At 44.2% G+C, this 23,652-nt stretch overlaps 1 protein-coding gene across 1 annotated transcript in view; it reads right to left on the reverse strand.

The window, feature by feature from the left end:
- Positions 1-11,048: 11,048 nt before the first annotated feature.
- Positions 11,049-23,652, reverse strand: part of LOC115163905 (tumor necrosis factor receptor superfamily member 19L) — a 42,377-nt gene continuing 29,773 nt past the window's right edge. The window contains exons 7-9 of the mRNA XM_029716106.1: positions 15,590-15,670; positions 14,991-15,069; positions 11,049-11,244 (exon numbers count right to left, since the gene is read on the reverse strand). Of these exons, the coding sequence (XP_029571966.1) occupies positions 11,049-11,244; positions 14,991-15,069; positions 15,590-15,670 (356 nt within the window). The remainder of the gene's footprint in view (positions 11,245-14,990; positions 15,070-15,589; positions 15,671-23,652) is intronic.

Below are 23,652 nucleotides of genomic sequence, written 5' to 3' on the forward strand. Positions count from 1 at the left end.
CATGGCTGGACAGGGTTTCCGTAGGAACTTCACTAACGAAGCAGGGCATCACCAATGAAACCAGGAAGCGTGACGGCAGCACTCTCGACGCAGCTCTGACCGACAGGAAGATCAATCTATGTACTGAATAGCTATGGAACACAGTGTGTATTCCATTGGAATGGAGAGAACACCGTTGGACAAAGACACTGGATGGATGACGGGCTCCTTTGAACTGAATATCATTTCCCGATATGGTTCGGATGACCCATAGAGATCCTACTATTCCTAATTCTATGGGATGACCCATAGAGATCCTACTATTCCTAATTCTATGGGATGACCCATAGAGATCCTACTATTCCTAATTCTATGGGATGACCCATAGAGATATACTATTCCTAATTCTATGGGATGACGACTGTTTGAAAAAGAATGAACGGTGTCAAACAAAGTGGCCATATTTTATTGAATGTTTTATCCCTGACTGGTAAATAATGGGAGATTGCACATACAGTACAAATACCAAACTTCTTACTTGAAAGTGAGAGGGGTATACAGTAAGTTGATTGAATGAAATCTGACTTAGCTAAGGAAGCTAACGGCAGAGAAAAGTACACTGGTTGATGCTGACAGTGTAGAGAGAATATATGCTGTAATAACATGATAGTGATGTTAGTGATATTCTAATCACTATTGGAATCACAATAAACAGTTATTATATCTTTAGGAGCCACTGATCGTAGTGTATCTAACAAACCTATCTTCAGAAATGCATACACCACACACAGACTGTAAGTCAGTCTGAAGAGGACCTCCTCTTGAGGGCTGTCAGAGAAAGAGGTTCAGGCCCAGGCATGACCAGGACAGGTTCTAGGGCGCGTCTGGAAAATCATTCATTAACATCCCAAAGACTCACAGATGGTGCTGGATATAATCCAGACAGATACTTTTTTATAGAAGCAACACAGGCCCACTGCTGGCACGACAACAAATTACAGAGAAAGAACTAATGCTTAAACAAAGCTACCGGTAATTCACCAAAGTTACCAGAATCTTCATGAATTTTGGTCATTAACAAAAAATCTATAGCAATCTATCATAACTTTGGTATTTATACTTGAATAACTTACATTTTTTTATTCATATATAGTATTCTTTTTTATATACAGTCCCAGTCAAAAGTTTGGACACACCTACTCATTCAAGGGTTTTCTTTATTTGTACTGTTTTCTACATTGTATAATAACAGTGAAGACATCAACACTATGAAATAACACATATGGAATAATGTAGTAACCAAAAAGTGTTAAACAAATAAAAAAAATCTAACAAATCATGGCTGCTTTTCCTTCACTCTGCAGTCCAACTCATCCCAAACCATCTCAATTGGGTTGAGATCGGGTGATTGTGGAGGCCAGGTCATCTGACGCAGCACTCCATCACCCTCCTTCTTGGTTAAATAGCCCTTACACAGCCTGGAGGTGTGTTGGATCATTGTCCTGTTGAAAACAAATTATAGACCCACTAAGCGCAAACCAGTATCGTTGCAGAATGCTGTGGTACCCATGCTGGTTAAGTGTGCCTTGAATTCTAAATAAATCACAGTGTCACCAGCAAAGGACCCCCACACCATCACACCTCCTCCTCCATGCTTCACGGTGGGAACCACACATGCGGAGATCATCCATTCACCTACTCTGCGTCTCACAAAGACACGGCAGTTGGAACCAAAAGTCTCAAATTTGGACTCATCAGACCAAAGGACAGATTTCCACCGGTCTAATGTCCATTGCTTGTGTTTCCTGGCCCAAGCAAGTCTCTTCTTCTTATTGGTGTCCTTTAGTAGTGGTTTCTTTGCAGCAATTCGACCATGAAGGCCTGATTCACGCAGTCTCCTCTGAACAGTTGATGTTGAGATGTGTCTGTTACTTGAACTCTCTGAAGCATTTATTTGGGCTGCAATCTGAGGCTGGTAACTCTAATGCATTTATCCTCTGCAGCAGAGGTAACTCTGGGTCTTCCTTTCCTGTGGCAGTCCTCATGAGAGCCAGTTTCATCATCATTGATGTTTTTGTCTGCAATTGAAGAAACTTTCAAAAGTTCTTGATATTTTCCAGATTGACTGACCTTCATGTCTTAAAGTAATGATGGACTGTTGTTTCTCTTTGCTTATTTGAGCTGGTCTTGCCATAATATGGACTTGGTCTTTTACCAAATAGGGCTATCTTCTGTATACCCCCCCTACCTTGTCACAACACACTGATTGGCTCAAACGCATTAAGAAGGAAAGAAATTCCACAAATTTACTTTAACAAGGCACACCTGTTAATTGAAATGCATTCCAGGTGACTACCTCATGAAGCTGGTTGAGAGAACGCCAAGAGTGTGCAAAGCTGTCATCAAGGCAAAGGGTGGCTACTTTGAAGAATCTAAAATCTAAAATAGATTTTGATTTGTTTAACACTTTTTTGGTTACTACATGATTCCATATGTGGTATTTCATAGTTTTGATGTCTTCACTATTATTCTACAATGTAGAAAATAGTAAAAATAAAGAAAAACCCTTGAATGAGTAGGTGTGTCCAAACGTTTGATTACACGTGGTCTGTGGTTTGAGGCCGGTTGGACGTACTGCCATATTCTCTAAAACGACGTTGGAGAAATTATCATTAAATTATATTGCAACAGCTCTGGTGGACATTCATGCAGTCAGCATGCCAATTGCATGCTCCCTCAAAACTTGAGACATCAATGGCATTGTGTTGTGTGACAAAACTGCACATTTTAGAGTGGCCTTTAATTGTCCCCAGCACAAGGTGCATCTGTGTAATGATCATGGTGTTTAATCAGCTTCTTGATGCCACACCTGTCAGGTGGATGGATTATCTTAGCAAAGGATAAATGCTCATTAACAGGGATGTAAACAAATTTGTGCAGAACATTTGAGAGAAAAAAGCTTTTTGTGTGTATGGAACATGTCTGGGATCTTTTATTTCAGCTCATGAAACATGGGACCAACACTTCACATGATGTGTTTATATTTTGTTCAGTATATTTATTTGTGTGAAGATTTCCCGTACTGCACTAGAGGGCACCAAAGGCTCACTTAACATCCTGTCAACGCAGTTAACATCCTGTCAATTTACTGTGCTGATAGTGGATCAATGTTTGTCGACATCATCCATGTTTGATCAATGTTTGTAGACATCATCCATGTTTGATCAATGTTTGTAGACATCATCCATGTTTGATCAATGTTTGTAGACATCATCCATGTTTGATCAATGTTTGTAGACATCATCCATGTTTGATCAATGTTTGTAGACATCATCCATGTTTGATCAATGTTTGTAGACATCCATGTTTGATCAATGTTTGTAGACATCATCCATGTTTGATCAATGTTTGTAGACATCATCCATGTTTGATCAATGTTTGTAGACATCATCCATGTTTGATCAATGTTTGTAGACAGCCTTTATTTTTTGGGCCCTCATATAGACTCACACGCGTGTTTACAGTGGAGAGTTCATGCATTATAACACCAACCACACGCGTGTTTACAGTGGAGAGTTCATGCATTATAACACCAACCACACGCGTGTTTACAGTGGAGAGTTCATGCATTATAACACCAACCACACGCGTGTTTACAGTGGAGAGTTCATGCATTATAACACCAACCACACGCGTGTTTACAGTGGAGAGTTCATGCATTATAACACCAACCACACGTGTGTTTACAGTGGAGAGTTCATGCATTATAACACCAACCACACGCAGACGAGTCAAAATAAACTGCTCATTTATTTCAAGACTAGAAATATAGAGAAAAATGCAATATCATAATAAATACAAATCTACAATGTAGAGAAGATGAGTTGATTTCCTTTCTTGTCTGCAACACTACAGTTTATAACATGTTATAATAAATCACATAAAAACATGGAAATGTTCAACCAAAAAATGATCAAATCCAGACAATGGTTCTAAACTGCAAAAACAGCAACATACAGAATATAAAAAAATAGTTGAACTGGATCATGACATCATCCACCTTTATCAAATGTAAACTGCAAAACCCAAACTGTGTTTCCACGGTGAAGCAGCTACGTCCGCCACTACTCAGAAATCTATTTAAAACAAACAAACAAAAAAATGGAAGTAAAAACACTTGAAATGCAGCTGAGGGAATGACATTGAGATGGTCAAAGTCAAAATATTCCTATGATAATGTAGTTCCCTTTAGGAGGACTGAGAATACAGTTTTTACTCAGATTACCCAGAGATGATAGTGTCCGTCTGCATGCTGTGTGTGTGTGTGTGTGTGTGTGTGTGTGTGTGTGTGGTGTGTGTGTGTGGTGTGTTGGTGTGTGTGTGTGTGGGTGTGTGTGTGTGGTGTGTGGTGTGTGTGTGTGTGGCAATACGTAATAACAATTGACTGATAATGGAATGAAATGCATCTGTAGTGCTTTATCTGGGGGGAAAAGAGACTAGTTGATTATCCTACTAACTCAGTCTATGTTTGTCGAAAGGCAGTTGTCACAAGGCAGGAAGTGAGGTCATGGTTTGAGCTAAGTGCCACATGGAGTAGGATGCCACTGATCAAAGGTCAGTGTAGCTGGGAGGGTCAACTGATCCTAAATCTGTGACATGCCAGGAGAGAGGAAGTCACAGGACAAAGCACATCTCCCCCAAAATGCCTGGGACAGGTTTAAGTGTGTCAAAAGAAGCCCACAAACTACTGGCAACCCACACCCTGTCCTGTCCCTGACTCTGTCCTGTCCCTGTCCCTGACTCTGTACTGTCCCTGACCCTGTCCCTGACCCTGTCCCTGACTCTGTCCCTGACTCTGTCCCTGACTCTGTCCTGTCCCTGACTCTGTCCCTGTCCCTGACTCTGTCCTGTCCCTGACTCTGTCCCCGACTCTGTCCCTGACTCTGTCCTGTCCCTGACTCTGTCCTGTCCCTGACTCTGTCCTGTCCCTGACTCTGTCCTGTCCCTGACTCTGTCCCTGACTCTGTCCTGACCTATCCCTGTTCTGTCCCTGACCATGTCCCTCGACTCTGTCCTCGACTCTGTCCCTGACCCTGTCCTTGACCTTGCCTCGACTCTGTCCTGACTCTGTCCCTGACCTTGTCCCTCGACTCTGTCCCTGACTCTGTCCCTGACCCTGTCCCTCGACTCTGTCCTCGACTCTGTCCTCGACTCTGTCCCTGACTCTGTCCCTGACTCTGTCCCTGACCCTGTCCTTGACCTTGTCCCTCGACTCTGTCCTCGACTCTGTCCCTGACCCCGACTCTGTCCCTGACTCTGTCCCTGTCCGACCCTCCTCTGTACAAATCTAAGAGTTTCAATATCCACAGACCTATGTACATATACACAGTCATTCACGCCGCTGTAACCACATGTTCAATTTAATCAGAAACTAAATGAAGTTAAATGCCATCTATTAGAGCTGAAGAGTACAACATGTAGTTCATGCTGTTTGTATATATTATGTCTCTCTGTCAATGTTGGAGACTACATTCAACATTATCAAGAAGGTCTAAAACTTACGCTAATCAGCGTTTCAAATATAACAAGTCAAAACAGCTGAAAGTGTTGATTAAAGTGATTAAAAGTTCTCTCTACACTACAAATTGGAGTGTTTCTGATAATAATAATAACTTGATCTTTTTTGTATGTGTCTATGTGTTTATGTAGGCCTACCTCCGTGTGTGTGTCTATGTAGGCCTACCTCTGTGTGTGTGTGTCTATGTAGGCCTACCTCCGTGTGTGTGTTTATGTAGGCCTACCTCCGCTGTGTGTGTGTGTGTTATGTAGGCCTACCTCCGTGTGTGTGTGTGTGTATGTAGGACTACCTCCGTGTGTGTGTTTATGTAGGCTACCTCCATGTGTGTGTGTGTTATGTAGGTCTACCTCCGTGTGTGTGTGTTTATGTAGGCCTACCTCCGTGTGTGTGTGTCTATGTAGGCCTACCTCTGTGTGTGTGTGTCTATGTAGGCCTACCTCCGTGTGTGTGTTTATGTAGGCCTACCTCCGCGTGTGTGTGTGTGTTTATGTAGGCCTACCTCCGTGTGTGTGTGTGTCTATGTAGGACTACCTCCGTGTGTGTGTTATGTAGGCCTACCTCCATGTGTGTGTGTGTGTTTATGTAGGTCTACCTCCGTGTGTGTGTGTTATGTAGGCCTACCTCCGTGTGTGTGTGTGTGTTTATGTAGGCCTACCTCCGTTGTGTGTGTCTATGTAGGCCTACCTCCGTGTGTGTGTGTTTATGTAGGCCTACCTCCGTGGTGTGTTAATGTAGGCCTACCTCTGTGTGTGTGTGTGTTTATGTAGGCCTACCTCCGTGTGTGTGTCTATGTAGGCCTACCTCCGTGTGTGTGTGTGTGTTTATGTAGGCCTACCTCCGTGTGTGTGTTAATGTAGGCCTAACTCTGTGTGTGTGTGTGTTTATGTAGGCCTACCTCCGTGTGTGTGTGTGTGTGTCTGTCTATGTAGGCCTACCTCCGTGTGTGTGTGTTTATGTAGGCCTACCTCCGTGTGTGTTTATGTAGACCTACCTCCATGTGTGTGTGTGTGTGTTTATGTAGGCCTACCTCCGTGTGTGTGTGTGTGTTTATGTAGGCCTACCTCCGTGTGTGTGTGTGGTTGGCCTACCTCCGTGTGTGTGTGTCTATGTAGACCTACCTCCATGTGTTGTGGTGTGGTTTTGTAGGCCTACCTCCGTGTGTGTGTGTGTTTATGTAGGCCTACCTCCGTGTGTGTGTTAATGTAGGCCTACCTCTGTGTGTGTGTGTGTGTGTTATGTAGGCCTACCTCCGTGTGTGTGTGTCGATGTAGGCCTACCTCCGTGTGTGTGTGTCGATGTAGGCCTACCTCCGTGTGTGTGTGTGTCTTTGTAGGTCTACCTCCGTGTGTGTGTTTATGTAGGTCTACCTCCGTGTGTGTGTTTATGTAGGCCTACCTCCGTGTGTGTGTGTGTGTGTCTATGTAGTCCTACCTCCGTGTGTGTCTATGAAGGCCTACCTCCGTGTGTGTCTTTGTAGGCCTACCTCCGTGTGTGTGTGTGTGTGTGTCTATGTAGGTCTACCTCCGTGTGTGTGTGTGTCTATGTAGGCCTACCTCCGTGTGTGTGTGTGTGTTTATGTAGGCCTACCTCCGTGTGTGTGTGTGTGTGTTTATGTAGGCCTACCTCTGTGTGTGTGTGTGTGTTTATGTAGGCCTACCTCCGTGTGTGTGTGTCGATGTAGGCCTACCTCCGTGTGTGTGTGTGTGTCTTTGTAGGTCTACCTCCGTGTGTGTGTGTTTATGTAGGTCTACCTCCGTGTGTGTGTTTATGTAGGTCTACCTCCGTGTGTGTGTTTATGTAGGTCTACCTCCGTGTGTGTGTGTTTATGTAGGCCTACCTCCGTGTGTGTGTGTGTGTGTGTGTCTATGTAGTCCTACCTCCGTGTGTGTCTATGTAGGCCTACCTCCGTGTGGGTGGTCTATGTAGGTCTACCTGTGTGTGTCTATGTAGCTACCTCCGTGTGTGTGTGTCTATGTAGGTTACCTCCTGTGTGTGTGTGTCTATGTAGGTCTACCTCCTGTGTGTGTGTGTGTGTGTCTATGTAGGCCTACCTCCTTGTGTGTGTATGTGTGTGTGCGTGTGTGTGTCTATGTAGGACCTACCTCCGTGTGTGTGTGTGTGTCTATGTAGGCCTACCTCTGTGTGTGTGTGTCTATGTAGGCCTACCTCCGTGTGTGTGTATGTGTCTATGTAGGCCTACCTCCGTGTGTGTGTGTCTATGCAGGCCTACCTCCGTGTGTGTGTGTCTATGTAGGCCTACCTCCCTGTGTGTGTGTGTGTGTGTCTATGTAGGCCTACCTCCTTGTGTGTGTGTGTATGTGTGTGTGTGTGTGTGTGTGTGTGTGTGTGTGTGTCTATGTAGGACCTACCTCCGTGTGTGTGTGTGTGTGTCTATGTAGGCCTACCTCTGTGTGTGTGTGTGTGTCTATGTAGGCCTACCTCCGTGTGTGTGTGTATGTGTCTATGTAGGCCTACCTCCGTGTGTGTGTGTCTATGCAGGCCTACCTCGTGTGTGTGTGTGTGTGTGTGTACTGCACAGTGTGGAGTGCAGATGGTGTTAAGGTCCTCCAACTGTCCAGAGTGTTATGGAAGCACAAACCACACGGTTGGGGTTAATCATAGTTTGTTCCTCCTCTCTTCCTCTGCCTCTAAAGACAATAGGATAAAATACAACTTGTTTGTGTTAAATTCAAGGGTTTCCCTTTGTCTGGCACCCAGGCTAACTTCCCAACAAGCACCAGGCGAACTTCCCAAATCCCAACGAGGAGGATAATCAAACCTCTCTGGTCGCCATTTTGGAATCCACATCCATCCATAGATCAGCGAGGTAGAGTTATTTTTACCCAGCATTCCTCTCCGCGAATGTTAGCTGTAACTGTAAGAGAGCGAAAGCAATGGAAAGAGAGAGACAGAGAGACAGAGAGAGAGACAGAGAGACAGAGAGAGAGAGAGAGAGACAGAAGAGAGAGGAGAGACAGGACAGACAGAGGAGAGAGAGAGAGAGACAGAGGGAGAGACAAAGAGACAAAGAGGGAGAGACAGAGAGACAGAGAGAGCGAGACAGAGAGAGCAGAGAGAGAACAGAGAGAGACGAGAGAGAGAGAGAGAGAGAGAGAGAGAGAGAGAGATTATTAGAATGGTTGATCGTTGACTCACAGGATGTTGCTTCATGGGAATGTGACTTACAGGCAGGACTTGAGAGGTGGTGTGTGTGTGTGTTCCCAATGTCACTACCAGGGGCCAGTAGCTTCCTCACTAACTGTCAGGATGGGATACCAACTGGCAATTTGACGCAAAAATACAATTTCATTCATTCACGCGTCAGCACTGACAACCTGTAAGTGTGTCGTGATTGTTGTCACGTTTAAATGTGCTGAGCTAGACGTGTGTGTTTTTGTCACTGATGACTAACTAGGGAGGGTGTGTGTGGTGGACGGAGTCCTTCCCCGCACAACAATGACAGGCAATGTGTTACTATTTCATAATTCAGCGGTCACTAGAAGAACATTATCTAACGTCCTCTGTGTGCTCCCAGGGACTCCTGAGAGAACTCAACAGCACTCCAAGAAGCAGAAAGTTCTGTGGACTGGAAAGAGGAAGAGAGGAGGTGAAAACAAAATGAGAGAAAGATGAGAATCAGCAAGACAGGAAGTAACCGTCACCTCCTGTGTTCCCCTGGCAGCTGATGAGGATGATGACGAGGATGAAGACGAGGATGACTTGTTCGCCCGCAGCAGAGATGAATCCTCCACTGAGTCTGAGTCACTAGACTCTGGTCGGAACGTCATCTCTATGGAACCAGGCCTCTGCTCCTGAATCTGAGCCACCCTGAAACCTGTCAATCAAACGGAAGATTGACACACGGTGCATGGATACACCTACGTACAGTTGAAGTGGGAAGTTTACATACACTTAGGTTGGAGTCAATAAAACTCGTTTTTTCAACCACTCCACAAATTTCTTGTTAACAAACTATAGTTTTGGCAAGTCGGTTAGGACATCTACTTGTGCATGACACAAGCAATTTTTCCAACAATTGTTTACAGACAGATTATTTCACTGTATCACAATTCCAGTGGGTCAGAAGTTTACATACACTAAGTTGACTGTGCCTTTTAAACAGCTTGGAAAATTCCAGAAAATTATGTTATGGCTTTAGAAGTGCCTGAAAGGCTAATTGACATCATTTGAGTCAATTGGAGGTGTACTTGTGGATGTATTTCAAGGCCTACCTTCAAACTCAGTGCCTCTTTGCTTGTCATCATGGGAAAATCAAAGAAATCAGCCAAGACCTCAGAAAAAAAATTGTGGACCTCCACAAGTCTGGTTCATCCTGGGAGCAATTTTCAAATGCCTGAAGGTACCACGTTCATCTCAAACAATAGTACGTATGTATAAACACCATGGGACCACACAGCCGTCATACCGCTCAGGAAGGAGACGCGTTCTGTCTCCTAGAGATGAACGTACTTTGTTGCAAAAGTGCAAATCAATCCCAGAACAACAGCAAAGGACCTCGTGAAGATGCTGGAGGAAACAGGTACAAAAGTATCTATATCCACAGTAAAACGAGTCCTATATCAACATAACCTGAAAGGCCACTCAGCAAGGAAGAAGCCACTGCTCCAAAACCGCCATAAAAAAGCCAGACTACGGTTTGCAGCTGCACATGGGGACAAAGATCGTACTTTTTGGAGAAATGTCCTCTGGTCTGATGAAACAAAAATAGAACTGTTTGGCCATAACGACCATCGTTATGTTTAGAGGAAAAAGGGGGAGGCTTGCAAGCCGAAGAACACCATCCCAACCGTGAAGCACGGGGGTGTGGCAGCATCATGTTGTGGGGGTGCTTTGCTGCAGGAGGGACTGGTGCACCTTCACAAAATAGATGGCATCATGAGAAGGAAAATTATGTGGATATATTGAAGCAACATCTCAAGACAGTCAGGAAGTTAAAGCTTGGTCGCAAATGGGTCTTCCAAATGGACAATGACCCCAAGCATACTTCCAAATTTGTGGCAAAATGGCTTAGGACAACAAAGTCAAGGTACTGGAGTGGCCATCACAAAGCCCTGACCTCAATCCCTTAGAAAATTTGTGGGCAGAACTTAAAAAGCGTGTGCGAGCAAGGAGGCCCACAAACCTAACTCAGTTACACCAGCGACTCAGTTACACCAGTGAAAACCCGGGTTTAAATGTATTTGGCTAAGGTGTATGTAAACTTCCGACTTCAACTGCATGTACACAATGCTCACACTTAGGAACAGTATCCGTGTGTGTGTGTTTCCATCCTCACCCCTCCCAACATTCCGGGTCACCTCCCAGGCATCCTCCACTTCCCCTCAGGGAGTAACCCTGACCCAGCCCTGGGGGTCTGGGAGATCTTAGTGGTGGAGTGGTGTGTGTCCACGGGGGGCAGGAGAGGGCTCTTCTGGAGGGTCTGGAGGTCCAGAGGGGGTAACAGGAGAGACTGAGGGGGGTTTGAGGGGGGTCAGGAGGAACTGTGGGGGTTTGAGGGGGCGGCAGGAGAATGGGGGCCATTTCTTCTGGGCACAGCCGGGAGCAGCAGTAGCCGTGTCGGGGGCCAGACAGGCCAGACAGACCAGAGATGGTGTGGAGGTGAGACTGGTGAGGACATTAGTCTGGGTAAGGAGAGGAACTGAGTCAAAGGAGACAGCACCGGGAACCTAGAGTTGGGAGAGAGAGAGGAGAACATGTATGAGCAGGCAGGCAAGCAGGCACACACACACACACACAATCAAAAGCAGGTATGCACAAATGGGGAAATGACCATTGTGCTCCACACATGCAAAACACACACTTTTACATGGTTTTGGCGTATGCATGTGTTTGTGCGTGCATGTGCGTGTGGTGTGTAATAGGGTTAGGGACAAACAGCAATACCCCATATCTGGTTTCTGTCCAACTACATCGCCCTCTTCAGAAACCAACCCCACTAACCTACTGAAGCCCCTGGCCTATTGAAGCCCCTGGCCTATGAAGCCCCTGGCCAACTGAAACCCCTGGCCAACTGAAGCCCCTGGCCAACTGAAACCCCTGGCCAACTGAAGCCCCTAGACTACTGAAGCCCCTGGCCTACTGAAGCCCCTGGCCAACTGAAGCCCCTTGCCAACTGAAGCCCCTGGCCTACTGAAGCCCCTGGCCTACTGAAGCCCCTGGCCAACTGAAGCCCCTGGCCAACTGAAACCCCTGGCCAACTGAAGACCCTGGCCTACTGAAGCCCCTAGCCTACTGAAGCCGGTGGCCAACTGAAACCCCTGGCCTAATGAAGCCCCTGGCCTAATGAAGCCCCTGGCCTACCAGTGAAACGCCTGGCAACGGGCAGAGCCCTCCCTTTATTAAAATGCACAGTGTCCAAGCGGCTCTGCCATCCCAGCCTTTATGAAACCACTCAGTGTAGAGCTGTCTATTGTTCCATTGTGTGGGAGGGTCCTGTGATGCTTCTCTGACCCAACGACCTCCACCACCTCTGGTTACCCCTGGACCACAGAAAGGTGTGTGTGTATGTGTGTGTGTGTGTGTGTGTATAATGCTTGTGTGTGTGTTGTGTATGTGAGTATGTAAAGCTTTCCAGAACGCAAGCCGACAGGCAATGTCACAGACTCACAGTAGAGAACAGCAGAACATTTCAGAACATCTGACCGACAAACATAATCCATAGGGCTTTTCCATTAAGCTGTGCCTTATATCCTTCTGCTGTTATCTGTGTTCTATACCCTGTCCTGTAACCTGTGTTCTATACCCTGTCCTGTAACCTGTGTTCTATACCCTGTCCTGTAACCTGTTCTCTATACCCTGTCCTGTAACCTGTGTTCTATACCCTGTCCTGTAACCTGTGTTCTATACCCTGTCCTGTAACCTGTGTTCTATACCCTGTCCTGTAACCTGTGTTCTATACCCTGTCCTGTAACCTGTGTTCTATACCCTGTCCTGTAACCTGTTCTCTATACCCTGTCCTGTAACCTGTGTTCTATACCCTGTCCTGTAACCTGTGTTCTATACCCTGTCCTGTAACCTGTTCTCTATACCCTGTCCTGTAACCTGTGTTCTATACCCTGTCCTGTAACCTGTTTTACAGCACAGGGTATAGAGAACCGGTCGGTCGGTCAGTCAGTCAGTGTGTGTGAAGGCACAGGAGTTCAAGGCCGACCACGCTACTGTAGGCATTGTTAGCAGAAAACAGGTTCCACTATTTTAGTGAATGGGAAAAAAGAAAACTGTGTGGTCAGTCTACGTGTAAATAAAAACAAGTTTTGACGACAATCATTCCACGGAGGACGGAGTGTCTTGATTGATGAATGAAGGTCACTGATTAGAAAGGCTCTTTCCACACCTGGTTGTCTACGTCTTCATTGAAAGGAAAAAACTAAAACCAGCATACACTAGGTCCTCCATGGAAGGAGTTTGACAGCCCTGATTAATTGTAGCTTGCAGTACCCCGGTCGGCCTTTAACTTGAGTTACCCAATGAGAGGGGGCAGCACTCACATAGCCTGCAACATCACTTCCTGGAGTAGCTCAAACTGTGCATGTCATGTCTTCATGAGACACCATCTTAACTGACTTCATTTGGCTTAGATGTGCTATTGAGTCTTCACATAGGAATAGGGTCTCAAAGGGAGGGTATATTACTGGAAACTTTCTAAGTTTACCAGTAAACTACCAGAATGTTGGTATCTTTCAATTATTTTTGTAATCTATCACAAAACATCTAGTGGCCCTTTTGAGTACTTCAGATGTCTAATTATCTCTGGCCCACTGTGTGGCCTTATCACATGTAAAATATGAAATAATTAAGCAAGATGATTTTAAAATAAAAAAATAGAATGACAAAGCTGTAAAACATTATACTAAATATAAACCGTCAACTTAGTGAATACCACTGGTGTTATATCCTTTATATATTTTTTACAAACTAAGGAAAATAAATGTATTTTACTATGTCAAAATATATTTGTTGTCAATGTTTTGGTGTCAAACTGGTGGCAATTGAGGTAATTGATTACTTGTTAAGGCTATTTTCTCATGAACCATTACGGTCTATTCTACTAGAAACTCATGGATAATATGGACACAGATATAAAAAATTAATACATTTTTGTTGTGTTACAGCCTGAAAAAAAAAATATTAAATTGAGATTTTTTTGTCACTGGCTTACTCACAATACCCACAATGTTAAAGTGGACTTGTGTTTTTCGAAATTTGTACAAATTAATTAAAAATGAAACGCTGAAATGTCTACATTCAATAAGTATTCAACCCTTTTGTTATGGCAAGCCTAAATAAGTTCAGGAGAAAATATTTGCTTAACAAGTCACATAATAAGTTTCATTAATTCATTCTGTGTGCAACAATAATGTTTAACATGATTTTTGAATGACTACCTCATATACAATTATATGTAATGTCCCTCAGTCGAGCAGTGAATTTCAAACACCGATTCAACCACAAAGACCAATTCCTGGCAAAGAAGGGCACCTATTGGTAGATGGGTAAAAATAAAATAAAAAATACATTGAATATCCCTTTGAGCATGGTTAAGTTATTAATTACACTTTGGATGGTGTATCAATACACCCAGTCACTACAAAGATACAGACGTCCTTCCTAACTCAGTTGCCGGAGAGGAAGGAAACCTCTCAGGGATTTCATGGGGCCAATGGTGACTTTAAAACGGTTGCAAAGTTTAATGGCTGTGATAGGAGAAACTGAGGTTTGAACAACAAAATTGCAGTTACTCCACAATACTAATCTAAATGACAGAGTGAAAAGAAGGAAGCCTGTACAGAAAAAAATATTCCAAAACGTGCATCCTGTTTGCAACAAGGCACTAAAGTAATACTGCAAAAGTGCTATGTTTGGGGCAAATCCAATACAACACATTACTGAGTACCACTCTCCATATTTTCAAGCATAGTGGTGGCTGCATCATGCTATGGGTATGCTTGTAATTGTTAAGGACTGGCATGTTTTTCAGGATAATAAAGAAAGGAATGGAGCTAAGCACAGGAAAACTGGTTCACTCTGCTTTCCACCAGACACTGGGAGATGAATTTCCCTTTCAGCCAGACAATGACCTAAAAGGTGCTTCTACAAAGTATTGACTCAGGGGTGTGAATACTTATGTCAATTAGATATGTCTGTATTTAATTTTCAATAAATTTGCAAAAAAATTCTAAAAACATATTTTCACTTTGTAATTATTGTGTATTGTGTGCAGATGGGGTGAGCAAGAAATAAACGTCATCCATTTTGAATTCAGGCTGTAACACAACAAAATGTAGAATAAGTCAAGGGGTATGAATACTTTCTGAAGGTACTGTGTACAGTCATTACTCTCACCCAGTATGACTAAGCAGAACACTGTTTAAGGTAGGTATGTCTATGCATGTATTATATACAGGGTTCTCACTTGATTGAGGAGGCTTTGCTGAGGGCCATCTGTTTACTCTCGTACTCCAGTAACAGCTCCTCCAGGGCAGCAGCATTCTCTACAACACATACAGCACTTCAGCAAATACTGCCTTTAATTAAGGAATACATAACTGTATTAGTGATTGCATGCACACACACACACACACACACACACACACACACACACACACACACACACACACACACACACACACACACACACACACACACACACACCACACACACTCTTTAGGGAAGATATTATTGACAGTGGAGGAAATCAGATCAGTGTGATGACCGCGCTCAAACTCAATTGGCTATTATCTCGTATTGATGGAGTTAGTGGTTTCAAAACCCACAAACCTATTAGCAGAGACGTCTCTCTGTGTTTGCAGATCTGAACAGCCTGTATAGTAGTAAGCAATATGCCTAAACCTGGCCTTGTAATGGGCATAGGAGAGCTTACAACACATATTTTTCACTTTCAGATCACCAACACAGAAGGGGTAAAGGCTAGGGGTTGCTTTACGGCCTATGACATAAGCAGAAGCAGTGACATCATCAGAAACAGTGACGTCATCATAAAGGGACTGGTACCTTTCTTCCCTGTGATGAGGCGCACTAGAACACTGATGGTGTCTTCATTAGGATCGTCTACGATGTAGGGACAAGTGTTACCTACAGAGAGAGAGGGAGGGAGCGAGAGAGAGAGAGAGGGAGGGGGAGAGAAAGAGAGAGAGGCGCAGAAGGAGTGAGGGAGAAAGAGAGAAAGAAAGAGCGGGAGAGAGGAGAGGCGAGAGAGGGGAGACAGAGGGAGAGAAATATTCAACATTACTACCCAGAGATAGACAGGCCATTTTAAAGTAGCCTACCAGAGAACAAGACAGAGGCTGAACTGGGATTAAGTTTATAAATAAGGAAACATTCCACAGGGATTTGAACCAAAATTACTTTTCAACTCATTAAAGAGGCAAAGGAAATCATGAAGACGGTCTTTGTCTTTTTGAACAGGTGTGTGATCTGTGTTTGAGTGACACTTTAGTGTGATGTATGTGAAAAAAACTGTAGGGCTGCTGCTCACCAACAGAGATGAGTAAACGTGCTAAATCTCCCGAGTTCTGAAATTCTCTCTCTCTCATTTAATTTCAATTTAAGGGCTTTATTGGCATGGGAAACATATGTTAATATTGCCAAAGCAATAAACAAAAGTTAAATAAAAATAACAGTAAACATTACACTCACAGTAGTTCCAAAGGAATAAAGACATTACAAATGTCATATGTCTCTATACAGTGTGGTAACGATGTGCAAATAGTTAAAGTACAAAAGGGAAAATAAATAAACATAAATATGGGTTGTATTTACAATGGTGTTTGTTCTTCACTGGTTGCCCTTTTCTTGTGGCAACAGGTCACAAATCTTGCTGCTGTGATGGCACACTGTGGTATTTCACCCAGTAGATATGGGAGTTTATCAAAATTGGGTTTTGTTTTCAAATTCTTTGTGGATCTGTGTAATCTGAGGGAAATATGTGTCTCTAATATACATTGGGCAGGAGGTTAGGAAGTGCAGCTCAGTTTCCACCTCATTTTGTGGGCAGTGTGCACATAGCCTGTCTTCTCTTGAGAGCCAGGTCTGCCTACGGTGGCCTTTCTCAATAGCAAGGCTATGCTCACTAAGCTTCCTTAGGTTTGGGTCAGTCACAGTGGTCAGGTATTCTGCCACTGTGTACTCTCTGTTTAGGGCCAAATAGCATTCTAGTTTTTTGTTAATTCTTTCCAATGTGTCAAGTAATTATCTTTTTGTTTTCTCATGATTTGGTTGGGTCTAACTGTGTTGCTGTCCTGAACTCTGTGGGATCTGTTTGTGAACAGAGCCCCAGAACCAGCTTGCTTGGGAGACTCTTCTCCAGGTTCATCTCTGTGGGTGATGGCTCTGTGGGGTGTGTTTGTGAACAGAGCCCTAGGACCAGCTTGCTAGGGGACTCTTCTCCAGGTTAATCTCTGTGGGTGATGGCTTTGTTATGGAAGGTTTGGGAATCGCTTCAGTTAACGTGGTTGTAGAATTTAAGCCTCTTTTCTGGATTTTGATAATTAGCAGGTATTGGCCTAATTCTACTCTGCATGTATTATTTGGTGTTTTACGTTATACACAGACAATATTTTTGCAGAATTCTGCATGCAGAGTTCCAATTTGGTGTTTGTCCCATTTTGTGAATTCTCTCTCTCTCTCTCTCTCTCTCTCTCTCTCTCTCTCTCTCTCTCTCTCTCTCTCTCTCTCTCTCTCTCTCTCTCTCTCTCTCTCTCTCTCTCTCTCTCTCTCTCTCTCTCTCTCTCTCTCTCTCTCTCTCTCTCTCTCTCTCTCTCTCTCTCTCTCTCTCTCTCTCACACACTCTCTCACACTCTCACACTCTTTCTGATCTCTCTCGCTATCTGTCTCGCTCTGATAAAGGTGTGGGCCATGTATGAGAGCAACCAACAGAGTAGATGTCTCTGTAGCAACCGGCGCCAACCCATAGCACCAGAGGTGATCAGATGGGGGCACTAGAATAGCTCACTCCGCTACACGCTCCATTCAACACTCGGTGTTTGCTAGAGTGCGTGTGTTGGTCTCCATGGACAACGATATCTTTGCAGCAGCCTGAGTTGACCTATCTCTGTGAGACTGCTTCCACGGCCATCTAATGCTAGCAGATATGTATCACAGCCAGCTAATGCTAATGCTAGCAGATATGTATCACAGCCAGCTAATGCTAATGCTAGCAGATATGTATCACAGCCAGCTAATGCTAATGCTAGCAGATATTTATTCTGTAGAGCTTGTACAACCCCATGTTCTCAAATGAGTGTTCCCCTTGAGTGGAGTTTAAAAGAGAACTGACGTAGGAAATGGTGTCACACACACACACACACACACACACACACACACACACACACACACACACACACACACAAACAGACGAATGAGTAAAGCGCTGGTGTAAGGGATTTCTCTTCAGCCCACTCAGGACTAGCCCACTGCCAGACAGCACTGTTATGTAAGCATAGATAGAGAGAGAGAGAGAGTAGGGGAGAAAAGGGGGAGAAAGAGAGAGAGAGTGGGGGAGAGAGACGGGGGTGAGAGAAAGGGAGAGAGAGATGCAGAGAGAGTGGGGGAGCGAGAGAGGGGGGTGAGAGAAAGGAGGGAGAAAGAGAGTGAGAGAGAGAGCGAGAGAGAGAAAGGGGGAGAGAGAGATGCAGAGAGTGAGAGAGGGGGGAGATAGATACAGAGAGAGAGAGAGAGAGAGAGAGAGAGAGAGGGGAGATAAAGAGGGGGAGAGAGAGAGAGGGGGGAGATAGATACAGAGAGAGAGAGGGGGGGAGATAGAGAGGGGGAGAGAGATGGATGAACAGGAGGGATGTTAATTAGATCAGTTTTAACCTCTGCTGCCTCATTCCCTCTATCACTCAGTATATTGCTCTTCGCTCTGCATCTTTCATAGTTCCTTTTCTTTTTCACTATTACTCATCACCATTCTCCTCTCTTTACCCCCTCCCCCCATCTCTCTTTCTGTCTGTCTCTGCACCACTGCAGCAGCTGCCCTCAATGCTGCACGCAACAGTAAACCCTACAGACCTGAGACCTGGAACACGTCCAAACACACAGCAACACACTGACACAGGGGAATGGAGCAGCGAGGGGAGAGAGGAGATGAGAAGTGGATGATAGGAGAGATAGGAAAGGAGAGGAGAGAATAAATGATTGAATAATTGATCTGGGAAAGGAGAGATAGATTGATAGAGAAGGAGGACGGGTAGGTGTTTCTCCATGCTACAGGGCAGCTACGGTTTCACAATACAAGAACTGTGTTCCATTACTCATACTAATCTCACTAACCATACTATTTGTGGCGTAAATTGAGTATGTAGTATGCTTATTGGTCATAGTATGGATATAGTTAGTATGCCAAAAGTTCCCGGATGTCGTACTAAATTCGCCAATATACGAAGTATATTTGCAGTGGAGACTATTTCTGTGCTTTTAGGGCCCATAATGCAATTTTTCTGAAAATGGCCGTGGCTTCATAACGCTTTCAGATTTGAAGAAAATGGCGAAAAATATGCAGCCGAAGTCCGACGAGAGCGGATACAAAATCATTGATTTAACTAATTATGACAAATGTTGAGCAATGTAATAAAGTAATGACTTTTCAAATAAGTTACGTTACACGTTATGATGGCTGACAATTTGTTAGCGACGCTATCCTTACGAAGCGCATAGCATTACAGTATGTACCGGTATGTTAGCTAGTTACCATCCTATCCTTACGAAGCGCATAGCATTACAGTATGTACCGGTATGTTAGCTAGTTACCATCCTATCCTTACGAAGCGCATAGCATTACAGTATGTACCGGTATGTTAGCTAGTTACCATCCTATCCTTACGAACAGCATAGCATTACAGTATGTACCGGTATGTTAGCTAGTTACCATCCTCTCCTTACGAACCGCATAGCATTACAGTATGTACCGGTATGTTAGCTAGTTACCATCCTATCCTTACGAACAGCATAGCATTACAGTATGTACCGGTATGTTAGCTAGTTACCATCCTATCCTTACGAACAGCATAGCATTACAGTATGTACCGGTATGTTAGCTAGTTACCATCCTATCCTTACGAACAGCATAGCATTACAGTATGTACCGGTATGTTAGCTAGTTACCATCCTATCCTTACGAAGCGCATAGCATTACAGTATGTACCGGTATGTTAGCTAGTTACCATCCTATCCTTACGAACAGCATAGCATTACAGTATGTACCGGTATGTTAGCTAGTTACCATCCTATCCTTACGAAGCGCATAGCATTACAGTATGTACCGGTATGTTAGCTAGTTACCATCCTATCCTTACGAAGCGCATAGCATTACAGTATGTACCGGTATGTTAGCTAGTTACCATCCTATCCTTACGAAGCGCATAGCATTACAGTATGTACCGGTATGTTAGCTAGTTACCATCCTATCCTTACGAACAGCATAGCATTACAGTATGTACCGGTATGTTAGCTAGTTACCATCCTATCCTTACGAAGCGCATAGCATTACAGTATGTACCGGTATGTTAGCTAGTTACCATCCTAACGTTAGTTGGCTGCTAATAAATCGAACTTGCCAGGCAGTATATTAACTATATGCTATCTAACTAACTACCCAACATTTATTGATTTGATTATTCACGTCATTCTTAGTTAAGTGGTATAGTCGTGAGTTCTCAATCGACATTGCCAGAATTAACAATCTACTCCGATTTCAGAGCACTAGTCTGAGTGCTCAACACCCGTTGAATATGGCCAGTGTCAGTAAACGTCAGCAAAAACAAGCGTAATTAAATTGTTGCCAGGAGAACAGTTATAGTCACCAACGCTCTGGATAACATGAAAACAGCCTAACCAGCTCTGCTAGGGAGAGTAGACACCAGACAAGGAGGTAGAGACTGAGACACTAGCAACACCAGACAAGGAGGTAGAGACTGAGACACTAGCAACACCAGACAAGGAGGTGGAGACTGAGACACTAGCAACACCAGACAAGGAGGTGGAGACTGAGGTACCAGCAACACCAGACAAGGAGGTGGAGACTGAGACACCAGCAACACCAGACAAGGAGGTAGAGACTGAGACACTAGCAACACCAGACAAGGAGATGGAGGCTGAGACACTAGCAACACCAGACAAGGAGATAGAGACTGAGACACTAGCAACACCAGACAAGGAGGTAGAGACTGAGACACTAGCAACACCAGACAAGGAGGTAGAGACAGACACTAGCAACACCAGACAAGGAAGTAGAGACTGAGACACTAGCAACACCAGACAAGGAGGTAGAGACTGAGACACTAGCAACACCAGACAAGGAGATGGAGACTGAGGCACCAGCAACACCAGACAAGGAGATAGAGACTGAGACACTAGCAACACCAGACAAGGAGGTAGAGACTGAGACACTAGCAACACCAGACAAGGAGGTAGAGACAAACACTAGCAACACCAGACAAGGAGATGGAGACTGAGACACTAGCAACACCAGACAAGGAGATGGAGGCTGAGACACTAGCAACACCAGACAAGGAGGTAGAGACTGAGGCACGAGCAACACCAGACAAGGAGGTAGAGACTGAGACACTAGCAACACCAGACAAGGAGGTGGAGACTGAGGTACCAGCAACACCAGACAAGGAGGTGGAGACTGAGACACTAGCAACACCAGACAAGGAGGTGGAGACTGAGGTACCAGCAACACCAGACAAGGAGGTGGAGACTGAGACACCAGCAACACCAGACAAGGAGGTAGAGACTGAGACACTAGCAACACCAGACAAGGAGATGGAGGCTGAGACACTAGCAACACCAGACAAGGAGATGGAGGCTGATACACTAGCAACACCAGACAAGGAGATGGAGGCTGAGACACTAGCAACACCAGACAAGGAGGTAGAGACTGAGACACTAGCAACACCAGACAAGGAGATGGAGGCTGAGACACTAGCAACACCAGACAAGGAGATGGAGGCTGAGACACTAGCAACACCAGACAAGGAGGTAGAGACTGAGACACTAGCAACACCAGACAAGGAGATGGAGGCTGAGACACTAGCAACACCAGACAAGGAGGTAGAGACTGAGACACTAGCAACACCAGACAAGGAGGTAGAGACTGAGACACTAGCAACACCAGACAAGGAGATGGAGGCTGAGACACTAGCAACACCAGACAAGGAGGTAGAGACTGAGACACTAGCAACACCAGACAAGGAGGTAGAGACTGAGACACTAGCAACACCAGACAAGGAGGTAGAGACTGAGACACGAGCAACACCAGACAACGAGGTAGAGACTGAGGTACTAGCAACACCAGACAAGGAGATGGAGACTGAGACACTGCCAACACCAGACAAGGAGATGGAGACTGAGACACTAGCAACACCAGACAAGGAGATGGAGGCTGAGACACTCGCAACACCAGACAAGAAGATGGAGACTGCCAACCAGATTAGGAGTGTTTATGTGTGTGTGTGTGTGTGTGTGTGTGTGTGTACGCAATATGATTTGGAATGCATTGTATTTCCAGAGAGCTGCCCTCTGACCTTTAGGGGGTTAAAATGTGTCATTCCCAAGCATCAGAGTTAATACAACAATGTTTAGTTCCCACCACCACCACACTCTGTCTACATGGCTTATAGTCTAACTTCTTTGGGATAGGGGGCAGTATTTTCACGGCCGGATAAAAAACGTAACCGATTTAATCTGGTTACTACTCCTGCCCAGAAAATAGAATATGCATATAATTAGTAGATTTGGATAGAAAACACTCTAAAGTTTCTAAAACTGTTTGAATGGTGTCTGTGAGTATAACAGAACTCATATGGCAGGCCAAAACCTGAGAAGATTCCATACAGGAAGTGCCCTGTCTGACAATTTGTTGTCCTTCTGTTGCATCTCTATCGAAAATACAGCATCTGTGCTGTAACGTGACATTTTCTAAGGCTTCCATGGGCTCTCTAAAGCCGCCAGAAAGTGGAATGGGGTTTCTGCTGTCTCTGGGCAAAGAACAGCAGCAGAATTTGTTAGTGGTCAGCCTGGGGACAGTGACACCGGAGATGCGGTCACGAGACTACAATTTTTTTTTCTTTCAGCCTTTGAATGAATACAACATTACCCGGTTGGAATATTATCGCTATTTTACGAGAAAAGTAGCATAAAAATTGATTTTAAACAGCGTTTGACATGCTTCTAAGTACGGTAATGGAATGTTGTGACATTTTTTGTCACGAAATGCGCTCGCGCATCACCCTTCAGATAGTGAGCTGAACGCATGAACAAAACGGCGGTATTTGGATATAACTATGGATTATTTGGAACCAAAACAACATTTGTTGTTGAAGTAGAAGTCCTGGGAGTGCATTCTGACGAAGAACAGCAAAGGTAATCCAATTTTTCTAATAGTAATTCTGAGTTTAGGTTGTCCCAAACTTGGTGGGTGTCAAATTAGCTAGCCGTGATGGCCGAGCTATGTACTCAGAATATTGCAAAATCTGCTTTCGACGAAAAGCTATTTTAAAATCGGACATAGCGATTGCATAAAGGAGTTCTGTATCTATAATTCTTAAAATAATTGTTATGTATTCTGTCAACGTTTATCGTGAGTAATTTAGTAAATTCACCGGAAGTTTTCGGTGGGTATGCTAGTTCTGAACATCACATGCTAATGTAAAAAGCTGTTTTTTGATATAAATATGAACTTGATTGAAAAAAACATGCATGTATTGTATAACATAATGTCCTAGGAGTGTCATCTGATGAAGATCATCAAAGGTTAGTGCTGCATTTAGCTGTGGTTTGGGTTTATGTGACATATATGCTTGCTTGGAAAACGGCTGTGTGATTATTTGTGTCTATGTACTCTCCTAACATAATCTAATGTTTTGCTTTCGCTGTAAAGCCTTTTGGAAATCGGACAACGTGGTTCGATTCAGGAGAAGTGTATCTATAAAATGGCGTGAAATAGTCCTATGTTTGAGAACTTTGAATTATGACATTTTGTGGTTTTAAATTTGGCGCTCTGATTTGTCACTGGCTGTTGAATAGTGTGGGACGATTTCGTCCCACCTCCCCTA

This window comes from Salmo trutta, chromosome 26 (assembly GCF_901001165.1).
Source record: "Salmo trutta chromosome 26, fSalTru1.1, whole genome shotgun sequence".
Taxonomy (NCBI): domain Eukaryota; kingdom Metazoa; phylum Chordata; class Actinopteri; order Salmoniformes; family Salmonidae; genus Salmo; species Salmo trutta.